This window comes from Pantherophis guttatus, chromosome 3 (genome assembly GCF_059756535.1).
Source record: "Pantherophis guttatus breed Tessera chromosome 3, ASM5975653v1, whole genome shotgun sequence".
NCBI lineage: Eukaryota > Metazoa > Chordata > Lepidosauria > Squamata > Colubridae > Pantherophis > Pantherophis guttatus.
In genome coordinates this window covers 21,615,579-21,629,789 of record NC_142065.1, presented here as the reverse complement: position 1 = coordinate 21,629,789, position 14,211 = coordinate 21,615,579, and the positions used below count along the sequence as shown (strand labels likewise).

The following is a 14,211-nucleotide window of genomic DNA, read 5'->3' as shown; positions in this document are numbered from 1 at the left end:
AGGGAATTGGAAACTCTTTTTTCTATTTCTAATATTTTTGGGTGGTGTTGCAAAATTAGACAGTTTTAGCCATAGTATATAAAATTGCCATTTGCCATGTCTGGTGGAAAAATTCTGTGCAGAGAATAAATTCTGAACATCCTGAACCTTGGTGGAATAGAGCAATATTTTTGCTGGCTGATTAAAAAGTCTGCAAGCAAAAATAATCTAATTTTCTTTATTAACTCTGAAGGACTAACCATTTCATTGTTCATGTTAATCGGATTATTTATGCATTTGGTTCTATGTGGGTAATTGTATTGTTCTGTATAACTGTGGTTCCAACTAAAGTAACGTGCATTCCCTTTAAATCTTTGCAATATATTTTGATTCTACTAAACCCCAAAGGGCCACACAAGCAGAGGTTATACACATAATGTAGAAGAATAGCAAGTGAAAGAGGGATGGAAAGCTTTGTTGAAGAAAAATGTGAGATATACAGAATATTTAAATGTGAAGCAAACTTGGATTGATAAAACTAAGTTGCCTCACCCTAATTCGAATAGTAAGAGGTGGACCATATAGAGCAACAAAGATATTATAATCAGCATAAACTATGCTTCTATTTGCTGTATGATTCTAATTATGGAGTCCTGTCAAAGAATTAACTCTTTGGGGTTAACATCTTCTCTTTTTCTTTCTTATAGGTGTAGGATCTAAAATGCACCTACTAAGGAAAGATGGATATTAGGGAACAGGGTCCTGAAAAAATGTTTTCATTACCAATTGAAAGAGGATGGTATGGTCAACTCCTGATGATGTTATGGACACCTCTTTGTACTTTTCTTGATAATAATATTGAAATTTGCTATTTATTTTGAGACACTCTTTTGACTTGCCAAAGAAAGGCCAGAAATGTGAATAGTTAACCTAGGGAATAATGGATTCCAATGGAACCATGGAAAATGGAGAACATTGGACTGAACCCCAGAGAATCCAGCTATATGTGCAGGGCCCAATTGTACTTCATTGCTTATGTATAATTTGTACCTGTTTGGGGAATGTATGTTTGGAGAAGGATTTCTTGGAGACTTGGAGAAAGATTTCTACCATAATTCTTTCCCTTATATGATAGATGGGCCTTTTCCCTCTGATCCTTTCCTTCTGAACGAGTATTTATCTCTCTTTCTTTAATACATACATACATACATGTAAAGGTAAAGGTTCCCCTGACACATATGTGCTAGTCATTCTCAACTCTAGGGGGCGGTGCTCATCTCCGTTTCAAAGCCAAAGACCCAGCGCTATCCGAAGACGTCTCCATGGTCATGTGGCCGGCATGACTAAACACCAAAGGTGCATGGAATGCTGTTACCTTCCTACCAAAGGTGGTTCCTATTTTTCTACTTGCATTTATTACGTGCTTTCGAACTGCTAGGTTGGCAGAAGTTGGGACAAATAGCGGGAGCTCACCCCGTTATGCAGCACTAGGGATTTAAACCACTGAACTGCCAACCTTTCAATCTACAAGTTCAGTGTCTTAGCCACTGAGCCATCACGTCAATGCATACATACATACATACATACATACATACATACATACATACATACATATAAGTTCATTACGGCAGCCATAAAATGAGCTGACATGCAACTGAGAAGTTTGTATTCCACCACACAGCCAACCCCAGTCAAGCTCTTTCTCTGGCTATGTTGAAAGATACCTTCAGTGTCCTTGAGGAAGAGCACAAAATCTGTTTTTAAAATGAGCTTTCGCTTCTTCTCCTGCCAGCCTGAAAAGCAGGTCAGAAGAGAGAGAGAGATGCATGGGAAGCTGTTATTAACCCTGGATCTTAGAGTGTTCCACAACAGGACTAAACCCATGCTTAAAAAATAGCTCTAAAAATAAATGACAAGTAAGTGGGCAGCTACTGGTTGCCAGAGGAATTTGGGAGGAAGCGCCCCAGCACCCAACATCCAGCAACTGTCCTTCTTCTTATGAATTATGTTTAGACATAATATCTGGGAGGCGAGGGGGCATTTCCTGATAAAGAAGGAAAAGAATCTTGGCACTGAGGGGAACATAAAATAGGATGGCAGACTTTTGAGCTTCCTCACCATCTGGGGATAAAAGCCCATGAACCGAGCCATGAAGAAAAGCAGTGAGCTTCCGGTCTACACGTTAGATTACTTGACAAGAGTTTGTATCCTCCTAGCTTGATCCATGACTCTTCGTTTTGCTTAACCAGCATTCCTGATGGGAATTCTTAATTGGGCTCCTTTGAACCTTGAAGCAGCTGTCCATACACATGTTGGGCAACTCTCCATTTGCTTTTGTAAAGGGTCTGCTTGACTCACGCATGACTAAGTGAGTTGCGTTGGGACTGATATCAATTGAGCGAGCCTCACCTCAGATCTCATTCACAAGTCCTGTTCTTTTCTACACAGTAGAGACTGTTGCTATAACAGTCGGTCTCTAGGCAACTGAGAAGCCCCTTTGTTTCCTACCCACTCCTTGTTCTCCCTCTTTTTCCTTTTTCCTTCCAAAAGGAGCAAAATGCATGGCAAGGCATTTCTGGCCACTGACTCTCCCCAGCTGTACCCTTTTAAAGGCTGAGCTGACTCATGTTTTCTCCCATAACAATGACTTTCTTCTTCATAAACAATACTAATCCTCCCACATCCTCCAACAACAGTTGGAGGTTTCTGGGCAACTACAAGAAATATTCGTTAATTATCTATGCGTACACCCAAATCTTTAGGATGAAGTGGGGTGTAGAAATGACAAAAACTACAGTTCACAGGGAAGAGTGTGAAATAAACATGGGCCTTATGCAGACAACATCCTGAGGGGTTTTCTTTAATGATGTGGATTCATTTTCCTTAGTAATCTCCCAAACTTGTTGAGACTGTGATACCAAGAGTTTCCAAAAATTGGAAGACGTCTGGTGTCGATGGACCTGGAATGAAAAAAGAAGACATGTTCATAATAGCATTTAACCAAGGGATTGTTTTAATACAGGTAGTCCTTGATTTATAACAGTTCATTTATTGGATGTTTGAAGTTACAATGGCACTTTCCTATGGGTGGGGAAAACCTGGAAGCTCTCAGATTCGGGTTTTCCCAGATGTGCCAATATAACATCTCTAATAAAATGGAACTTTGAGGAATTTCTAGCCTCTTAGTCTTCTTTCTTTGGGGGTGTTACTTGGAACCAGTGGGGAAATCCAAATTTTTTTTACTATTGGTTCTGTGGGCGTGGCTTGGTGGGCATGGCAGGGGAAGGATACTGCAAAATCCCCATTCCCTCCCCACTCCTGGGGGAAGGGTATTGCAAAATCTCCATTCCCACCCTACTCTGGGACCAGCCAGAGGTAATATTTGCTGGTTCTCTGAACCACTCAAAATTTCTGCTACCAGATTTCTCCAGAACCTGTCAGAACCTGCTGGATTTCACCCCTGCTTGGAACCCTGACATATGGTTGTCCCAAAGGTGCTTTTTTCAAGAGGCAACCAGACTTTCTTGTTTTTCTTCGAGACGTTTTGCTTCTCATCCAAGAATCTCATTTCATTTAGAGCTGAAGATGCTTCATGGATGAGAAGTGAAACTTCTTCAAAGAAAAACAAAGAAAGTCCAGTTGCCACTTGAAAAAAGCACTTTTGGGTTCCCCAGGCCATCTGTGAGACAACCATAAAAAGTCAAAATTAGATGTCCTGATATACAGCAGTACGTCTTCCTCTATTATTCCCATAATGTCCAAGGTCAGCCTCAAGATGTGTAACATCTGTGACACTTTGGCCATCCATTACTCTGAAGGGTAAAATTAGGGAATTTTAATAGATGTGATTGGAGGTGTGTTTGGGGGAGTGCTCCATTTTTTAAAAGACCCATCTCTAAACATCTGCATGTTGTTACCGCTTATAAAATTCCTCCTAACATCCATTTTTGCCAGAAAGTATTTGAAGCAAGCTACAGGGATTGCTAAACTCAGCCTCCAAATCAGGGGTGAAATCCAGCAGGTTCTGATAGGTTCTGGAGAACCGGTAGCGGAAATTTTGAGTAGTTCAGAGAACCGGCAAACAGCACCTCTGGCTGGTCCCAGAGTGGGGTGGGAATAGAAATTTTGCAATATCCTTTCCCCAGGAGTGGGGAGGGAATGGGGATTTTGCAGTATCCTTCCCCTGGAGTGGGGTGGGAATGGAGATTTTGCAGTATCCTTCCCCTGCCACTCTCACCAAGCCACACCCACAGAACCGCTAGTAAAAAAAATGGATTTTACCTCTGCTCCAAATAGATTACTACCTCAACTGCCAGAATTCCCAGTCCCTAACATCAATGTTATGAATTCTGGGAACTGTAGTTCCAATATATCTGGATATCAATAGAATGGAAAAAACTAACATTCTCTGAGGAAAATTGTATTGTGAGCTTTTAAACATTGATATATTCCTTCTTTTTTTCCTCTATCTTCATTTTTCTCCCTTTGCTTCTGTTGTTGAGTTTGTTAAGCATTTTGGGGTCATTCGCCTATTTGCTTGCTATGCATGTTGACGGTGTCTTGTAAATAAATTATCACTTTTTAAAAAATCACTGGCTTCATATGCAACCCATCTTTGCTTATTAGCTATGTATCCAGCTTGTTCCCAAAAGAATATGTTACTAATTTGGATATTTGTTGAGCAAATGGAAGAAGGACTAAATTTGTAGCTCATTATTCCCCCCTCCTCTCACTCTGCTTTAAAATTTGCCAGATCTTGAGGTTTCTTCCTTTTCTTTCCTTGTTAAGGATGTGCACCAGTTGATATGAAATATGACCATCTGTGTCATCATGGAAGTGGGAAAACTTTACTTGGTGTGTGGCATGTTAACATGAATTTATTTGGGGTTGTCAGATCAGAGCCCCAAATATCCGTGGCTTTGCAGAAGAAGGCAAGATTGTGCAAAATTTCCTTTTCAGGTGACTCTTTCTTAAACGAGGGAAGCTGTTAATTCCAAATTCTTCTTCCTTTATGCAAGAAAAATTTATACATTTATTGTAGTATAAGATTTTGGGAATCACAGCTAAGATTACCAAATGCATGCCGTATGAACTTGAGAGGAATGTTGCATATTGTATACAGACACAGTTGTCGGGAGTATGGAGAAGCAGAAAGAGAAACAGCACAGATAATCCTTGATTTACGATGACAATTGAGCCCAAAATTTCTATTGTTATTAAGTGAGTCTTGCCCCATTTTAACAGATTAACAGAGTTGGAAGGGACCTTGTAAGTCATCTAGTCCAACCCACGCCCAAGCAGGAGACCGTACACCATTTCTGACAAATGGCAGTCCAGTCTCTTCTTCAAAGTCTCAAGTGATGAAGCTCCCACAACTTCTGATGACAAGTTGTTCCATTGGATTCCATTTTAGTAATAGCAATAGCACTTAGACTTATGTACCGCTTTACAGTATTTTACAACCCTCTCTAAGCAACCCAGCACTTTTGACATGCACCAGGAAAGAAGCCTTCTCCCAACCCACTGGTAGCATTACTGGGCAATGCAAAAGGCTTGGCACGATGAAAAATGCCTGCAGATGCCACTGCCTGATTGATGGAAGGAGAGCACATTTTGCTACCTGTGTGTCTTGAGTATCATATTTGCTACTGCAGGGAGAATGGTCTTATAAGCACAATGCTTAAGGTAGGTACAGTCCTCATTCTGTCAGATGGAATTCCTGTAACTGTAGGGATGCTTCCATTCAAGTATCTGGCTACAATGCAGAAATGGTTTTGCCATTTCCTGCTTCCAAGAGGTTTCCGATTTCCCCATCTAGCCTGCAGCTCTCAATGCCCCAGAAGCCGTGGTGAAATCTAAAATTTGTTACTACCGGTTCCGTGGGCATGGCTTGGGTGGGGGGGTGTAATGTGACTGGGTGGGCGTGGCCAACTTTTTTTTTTTTTTACTTTTAAAAGCATTTTTCTGTATTTTCTGTCTAAGAGGTTGCAGAAAAAAATGCTTTTAGAAGCCTCTGACGATCAGGCAACTCAGCTGGGATCGCCAGAGGCTTTTAAAGGCATTTTTTTTCCTACAATCTCTGCGGCCGAAGAAGTTGTAGAAAAAAATGCTTTTAAAAGCCTCTGATGATCCCAGCTGAGCCGCACGATCATCAGAGGCTTTTTTTTTTACTTTTAAAAGCATTTTTTCAGCTGAAGAGGTTGTAGAAAAAATGCTTTTAAAAGTAAAAAAAACAGCCTCTGATGATCGCGCAGCTCAGCTGGGCATGGGGGGGGGGGGAAACGCAGGGATTTTTGATACCGGTTCTCCGAACCATCCGCCGCCATCACTACTGGATTGGGTGATCGGGTCCGAACCGGGAGCATTTCACCCCTGCCCAGAAGCCTCCATCCTTCCAGTCGAAGCCAGGACCAAGCCCTGCTTAGCCAGTCAGCTGAATGCTTACATAGTGTATGCAGGATGATAGTAAGACGTGGTGTCTATTTGTTTTCTTTCCCTACTCTATCCATCCCCCACCTTCCCAAGAGTTGCATATGGAATGCATCTTTCTTGGAATTATGCTCCAATATATAATACAAGAAAGCATGTGAAACATTGCATTTCCATAAGATTGTTTTTCCATACGTTGTTTTATGTCCAAATAGGGCAAAAAAAAAAAAAATCCTTTGGCAACACTTATTCTTCTCTTTGCCTATCCAGCAATGGATGAAAGTTATCCTTAGCAGTCCTGCTGTTAATATAGGGTTTGCTTCGTTATTCTATGACCAAGGCATATAAAATGTATTAGGCTTTGTCACCCATTATTTTCTTTAATGGGCTAAAAGTGACTAGGAACAGAGACAGGAGAAGGTGATGATCTGAAACAAGGAAAGCAAATATGATACTGACAGTATTGCACACTGTGGGCAGATGGGCAGATAGCATGTTAATATCAAACTGCAAAAGACTCCAGTAGAAGAGAATATATGTATCCGAGGATTGTACTCTGGAGTCCTTGGTGTTGAGTTTGGCTGTTTGTTTGCAGACATTTCATTTCCAACCAGCTAACATAACTAAGAGTGAGTGTGAGGCAGGGGTGAAATGCTCCCGGTTTGGAACGGATCGGGAGATCCGTTTAGCGATGGCAGCGGGTAGTTCGGGTAGTAACCAGTAGCAAAAATCCCTGCCCCCCCTCACCCATGCCCACCCAATCGCCCAGTCCCCACTTGCCCACTTGGCAGCTTGCTGCTTCTTTCGGGCTCGCTCACTTTTCCTGCCTTGCTTTGGCTGCTGCAATCCATTGCATCCGCTAGCAACTTAATCTGCCTGCCTGCAATCAATGCAATCGGTGAGCAGTTCAATCTGCCTGCCTGCCTTGTGCCTTCAATTTGTTAAGTAACTGGGTTTTTTGGGGTGGGGGTTTAAAAAAATAGTTAATTGGGGGTTTTTTTAGGAGGTTTTTTTTTTTTTTTAGACAGCAATTTAAAGTTAAGGAAGTTTTAAATTTAGCTGCTTTTATCTAAAAATATAAATAAAATAAAATAATAAAATAAAATAATATATTTGTGCAGCTTTCTGAGATTTGGTGTGTTTCTGTAGTGTTTCACTTTAACTACACAAACACACAAAATCTCACAAAGCTGTATGTGGCATTTTGTGTGGAAAAAGTGTGAAAGTTGGTTTTTGAGCTTTTTGTGGCTGTGTGAGGTTCCTGCTTATTGCAGGGCCATTTTGGGTCAAGTGCAGCTGCTTTTACACTGTGTGCATGTCAGGTGTGTTGTGTTATGTTGTGTTGTGTGTGTGTAAAGTGTAAACATTGGTTTTTGGTACCTCTTATTGTTTTGTGTACTTTGTTTATTATTTTTATTTATTGCTATTATTGGCCATGCCCACCGGTCACCTGACCAAGCCACGCCCACCAATTAAGCCACACCCACATAACCGGTAGGGAAAATTTTTAGATTTCACCCCTGGTGTGAGGTATGGACAAACTCAGCTTCTCCCACAGAAAATGTTTTGGAGTTAATAACACTCTATGCATCCACGGAGATTCTCAATCCAGGTCATGGTTGTTCCAAAGGAATTGGACTTTCTGGTTTTTCTTTGAAGATGTTTCCAGAGCTGAAGAAGCTTCTTGGATGAGAAGTGAAACGTCTTCAAAGAAAAACCAGAAAGTCCCATTCCCTCTTGAAAAAGCACCTTTGGGACATTCTATGCACTTGATAAAATTGACTTTTGTCCATTTAAAAGAAAAGAAAGAAAGGCATAAAGCTGTCTTTTTATTTATTAGAAATATATCCCAACTTTTTTCCAAATCAGGATAGTGGGAAAAGAAATCTTCATTCCCTAAAACAATTCCATGAAGTTGGTTGGGCTAAAAGAGAATGACCAGCTCAGATCTCTTACTGTTTTGTGAGTTGGGCAGCAATATAAATTTATTACTTATTTTATGAATAATTTTTATTAAAATAGATTTAGAAAACTACATAAACATAGAAGAATTTGAAAAAGGTGATAAAAGGATAAAAGAAAATGTTAATAACAAAAAGCAAGAAAAAGAACATTATCTTACGGAGTAACTTCCCATCTTTGTGGCAAACATAGTAGTTACCACGTTCACCCTCCCATCGTTCTCTTCTTCCTAACAAATCTTTTTAATCAGCGATTTATTTTTTGTCCATTTTCAATAAAAAGCCTACAAAGGGTTTGCAGCCAGTTTCCAGATAATAACTGAGTGGGTAAATGGTCCCCCCCAGTTCAACCCTACTTGATGAAGTAGGGTTGCACAACAGTTTGCTTTAAGGGGGAGATTTAGTAGCTCGGCTATCAAGGGAGTTGTTGAGCACATCTAGTCCAGATCACACCCCATTAAGTTCTTGCTTCATGGTTAAGTGAATGGTTTAATTGGATCAGGCTGACTGTCATACACGGAATGATTAGCGCTCCAAAAAAAATCAGTTGAGTATTCCTACCGACATTGTTCATCGGATCATAATAATCTTTCTTTTAACTGCAACGAAGTACAAAGTACAAGAACAATGGAAGTAGCTGTTTGTCCTTCAATTTATTGCTGAACTTTAATAATACAAGCTGTATAAAAATATTTTACAAAAAGCAAAATCACAATTAAACTTGAGATTAAAACATAACAAGGGGGCAATAGAACAGATACAACCCACCATTCCTGTGGGTTTTTTTTTTTTTGGCTTTTAGTTAAAAATAGGTGAGCGAGCAGTTTAGTCATGTGTTAAAATTTGAGCAATAAAGCTGCTTTCCATTTAGGTCTATGACTCTGTGACTGAATCAAGCAGGCATGACTAGCTGCAACCTAGGCTGAATATGTACCTTGCCGCACTTGGAAATATATGTTCATTTTGGCTTCCTTGCCATCCAAAGAAAACTTATTTCCCCATGTTGAATTGCTTCTTAGGGTAGTTTATTTTAAAAGTTAGTTTGGAATTCCTGCTTGTAAAAACGTGTTGATGACTAGGAAGCAGAAGCAAAGAATTATTTTAAGCCAAATGTATCATTCGGAGGTATAATTCTTTTAATTTGGATGTATAGTTCATTAATTTGGCTTATGGGGTTGGAAAATCAGAAATCTTTGGTGTCGCGTGAGAAGAGCTCCATCTGATCAGATAAAGCCCAGCCTCCTGTTCACACAGTGGTCAGCCAGATATTTCTGGGAAGCCCACAAGAAGGACAGGATTGCAAATCTTCTCATACTAGACAAGCAGCAGCTGGAATTCAATGGCATAATCTTAATGGGTCACAGTTGCCAAGGGACCAATGCTATTCATTCTCTCTCTTTCTCTCTCTCTCTCTCACACACAAAATCTCAGACACGAATACTGAGACAATATTCTTAATTTTGTTTTAGGGGTGTTACCTGATGCTAATCCTCATTTTTCAATAGCAATTCCAAGTGGCGCTTGGTAATTCACTGAGACCTTTCAAAGCAGCTGAATTAATTGAGAGACAATGAGATTTTTTGGAGGGTGGGTGGGGGGAGATGGGGAGAAACTCAATAAGAGTAGACTGGGTTTTGATATATTTTACATTCCACGTTCTTTGTCACCATTTGAGGGCAACTGATATCAGGAACGAACAGGAATGAGGATACATACAACACAAGCTGAATAATTATATGCATAACATAACTTGCATTTCATTTTCTCCAACACAAAAATTAGTGGTCTGTTGGTAGGGTATATAATGACCACATTCCTGAGACACCAGTTATCTGATTTAAAAAAAAATTAACTATGGATTGCAATTTATTGTGCTTATAATTTACAGCAGTGTTTCTCAACCTTGGCAGCGTGAGAATATGTGGACTTCAACTCCCAGAATTCTGGGAGCTGAAATACGTACATATTCATGTTGCCAAGGTTGAGAAACACTGATTTACAGTATACTAATTATGATAGTCATTTTCCTCATGAAGAGTTTTAGGATACATCTATGTACCCTTTTAAATTGCATCTTCCTTTCTGATCTTTTTTTGTCAACTTATATTCAGGTATCCATCTTCGAAATTGTGAGGACTAACTTTAAAAAAAAAAATAAAGAAAAGAAAAAGTGGGATTGTCAAAATTCTCAATCTCTCACAGGCCCTGTGCAAGAGGACTGTAGGGTTCCCTTGGCATAATACAATTTTGGCCTAAATGAATCTATACAATTGCTCTCAGCATCTTCCTTCAACACTATGCACAATGCCCTGGAAATCCAGAAAGATGCAGATACCAACTTGTTAAATTTGTTATATACAGGTATTCAGAAATAAACAAAAATTTTACAAGCAGGATTACTGATTGGCCAGTGAAGCAGACAATAGATGTTTGCAGCTGAAATTAGGGAAAAAATGCAGTTTCTTTGCTTGTGTACTTATGTTCTTTAATCATCCAATGAAGCAAGATAAAGGATGATTCATGGATCACATCAAATAGGCACTAAAGCATCTATGAAGGTCATGTATGTTATGAGTCTATAGGACTGTTTTTTTGGGGTGTCCAAAAATCACAGCATTAGAGGAAGCGGTGTTAAGTCTTTTGTCCAACCCTTGCTTGATTCTCTGGGAGAGCATGAGGGGAAGCAGCTGGTTAAGGAAAGAATTTATTTAAGAAACCCTGAGGGAGCTTCCTTACATACTGCTCTCCATAAGCACAAGAATATACTCAGTGAGTTCAACAGTACTTGCCTCCATAGAATAAGCCTTTCTGAAGGCTTCAGCTGAAGAAAAGACACACTATTTAGAAACACCACCATGGAGGTGTCTTATTTTTCGTAGCAACCAGGAAATATCATAGATAATTCCTCCTTTAAAAAAAAATCTTATAGTACATATATATATAACACCCATATCCCCCCTAAAAATACAACAGGCAGTGGGTTGAAACCAACAGTCAAGAAGCAGCTTTTCTATATAATCAAATGCTCTCTTTGCAAATGTTTATAACGTGATGCATTCCAAGTAAGATGTATAGATAGGCAGAGTCCAATCAAGCCAAAGACATATGCATCTTCTCAAATCCTGTGACCGCTAATGTGTGAGGAAAAACAGAGATTCTCAAAGGGTGGATTATGAACCTCTGGGGGGGGAGAGCGGGCATGGGGTGGGTGGGTTTACAGCATTTTTAGTTGATCAGACTGCCCAGACAAAGCAGGCAGGAGGGCTGTCAATGCTCATTTATGATTTGCCTGAGAAAAAAGCCCAGGAAAGCTAAACCTGTGGGTCTAGCCAACCGTCAGCATCATTTGCCAATCAAAGCAGCACTGTGATTGATGCCAGCTGACAAATTCTTGCCAAGTGGTGACTTCCCATATGGCATGTAATAGAATATCTGTGATTTGGGTGTGACTATAGAAGTAAATTTCAATATTTTTACCCATTATGTTCAATTTCTAGCCTTTCAAAATGGACATTTTTGGTGAGCGGGAAGAGAAGCATTTAAAATGATCACTATAACCACAGTGCTCACCCAATTAAGATTTAAGTCAAACATTTATGATGATAATGGCATATCTTTTAGTAAGTGGGGTATTTATTTCTTGCCCAACTCTAACTTCTAAGAATGGATTTGTTTTATTCATTTAGTTATTCAAATTAGGAATCAGAACATTTGAGAATGACTGAATTAAAACACGTTTCAGAAATTTTCTCTCTAAATTCAATGGAATTATGCTTTCTATAATAGATATTACTATTACACAAGAAGACCGGATGTTGAACAGAATAAAGGGTATAACAAATTATTATAGTAAACTACTGTCTAGCAAAAGATACATGGAAAAGTGCTTCAGTTTGTCTGGATTGAACCCACAGCCAGTATTAACCAAATGTATTTTGTATTAACCAAATAAGTATTTTGGTATTCTTTCCATCTCAGTATCGCTATTATTCAAATAAGCCTACATTTCTCCTCCAAACACACAGATCAAAAACCAGAGGAAAGGAAAAGGAAAAAAGAATTCCTCACAATGAAAAAAAAAAATCCATTCAACTCACAAAACATTCTCACGTGCAGTTTTTCTTTGGTATTCTTTAATGCCAAATGCATTCCAAAGTAATGAAAAGCTTACTAGCCTCTCCAACATCAACTGACTGTTTACATATTAAGATGGATGACTTCATCTATTTAGTGCAAAAGTTTACAGATACTCATCCTGTAATATGTAGGCCTAAGCTGCGATTAAGAAATAATAATGTTGAAAAAAAAATGCCACTGAGTTACAATAAACTGCTTTGACTTTAGCATAATAAAACACTAATGGAAAATGCATTACAGTTGTTCACTTGATAGACAATGCTTTGTGAGGCCTTTTGGTACAATGACAGGAAGGCACTTGTCATGAAGCTTTCAGATAACTGAGGGGAAAAAGAATAATTTCCTCATATGCAGCTATGGCTGTCTTCCAGATAAACTGAGAACAAATTACTCACACAAGGCAGTTAATTGTCCAAGGCAAACCTTACATTTCTTTAGACCAAAGTAATAATTAAAAAAAAAAGTTTACATGAAGTTTACATATGTTAACTGTAGAACTATTGCAAAACCAAAATAAATAATTTCATTCATTGAATGTTTCAGAATTACCTGTACTATCTTAAATGTATCCAGTTATTCTTTAAGACAAACATCTGTAGAGGAATGTATTTGCTTGAGAAATATATATTTGGTTAAGGCTTTAGTATGAGCAAATGGTTGCTTGCTAAATATTCTAAATCAGACACAGTAGGACAGCTTGCCAACACGTAACCATTATATATATTTATATATATATATTTTAAAAATCATGTAGTCTATACTACACATAAATGAATGTATAATGCAGCAAAGGAAGATGCTTAAGATAAGAATACAATGCTGCATCCAAATGCTCTGGTTTTTTTAGATATTGCCAAGAAGCAGACAAAGAAGCAATATGGCCATCCTGTTGTCATTCCTTATGGTTTCAATCCAGGGGTGAAATCCAGCAGGTTCTGACAGGTTCCGGAGAACTGGTAGCGTTAATTTTGAGCAGTTCGGAGAACTGGCAAATACCACCTCTGGCTGGCCCCAGAGTGGGGAGGGTATGGGGATTTTGCAGTATCCTTTCCCTGGAGTGGGGAGGGAATGGGGATTTTGCAGTATCCTTCCCCTGCCATGCCCACCAAGCCACAGCCACCAAGCCACACCATGCCCACCAAGCCACGCCCACAGAACCGGTAGTAAAAAAAAATGGATTTCACCACTGTTTCAATCCATAGGAAATGAAAGAGAACTAAGAACCTTACTTTTCATGTTTGCGTATACTTTAGAAGAGCTTGTAAGAACATTTGATCAAGTAGTTGGATCAGCAAGAATTGCAGCTCTGTATCTAACAACAACTCTGGAGTGATATTTTTCATCCTCTGCAGTAATTCACTGGCATAAATAACAGGAATATTCCTGGTTCACAAATAATATTAAGCCATTAGGTGGTTGGTTGGGTTTTTCGCTTAGTGACAGATATACAAACCCATCTCTACAAAGAAACAGTAGTTATAAGTCAGAAAGGGTAAATTTCACACCAAATCTAGGTAAAAATAAATGGACGCAAGGATTTACTACTGTATATAAACCAGGGATGCCAATGTCCTTACAGAAGGCAATTGCAAATCATCTGCATATTGTTACCAAAGAAATTATAGGTTTGTGGCCATGGAGTCAAAGGAATTAAGTTCAACTCAAAGGACACATTACTTTTTAATCCAAAAATAGCATCAGATTT

The 14,211-nt window shown here is 39.1% G+C and overlaps 1 protein-coding gene across 2 annotated transcripts in view; it reads right to left on the bottom strand.

Annotated features, from left to right (window-relative positions):
- Positions 1-203: 203 nt before the first annotated feature.
- Positions 204-14,211, bottom strand: part of NFATC2 (nuclear factor of activated T cells 2) — a 199,774-nt gene continuing 185,766 nt past the window's right edge. For both annotated transcript variants that reach the window (XM_087889094.1, XM_087889093.1), the window contains exon 10: positions 204-2,939. In XM_087889094.1, coding sequence (XP_087745220.1) covers positions 2,863-2,939 — 77 coding nt within the window. In that variant the 3' untranslated portion in view covers positions 204-2,862. The remainder of the gene's footprint in view (positions 2,940-14,211) is intronic.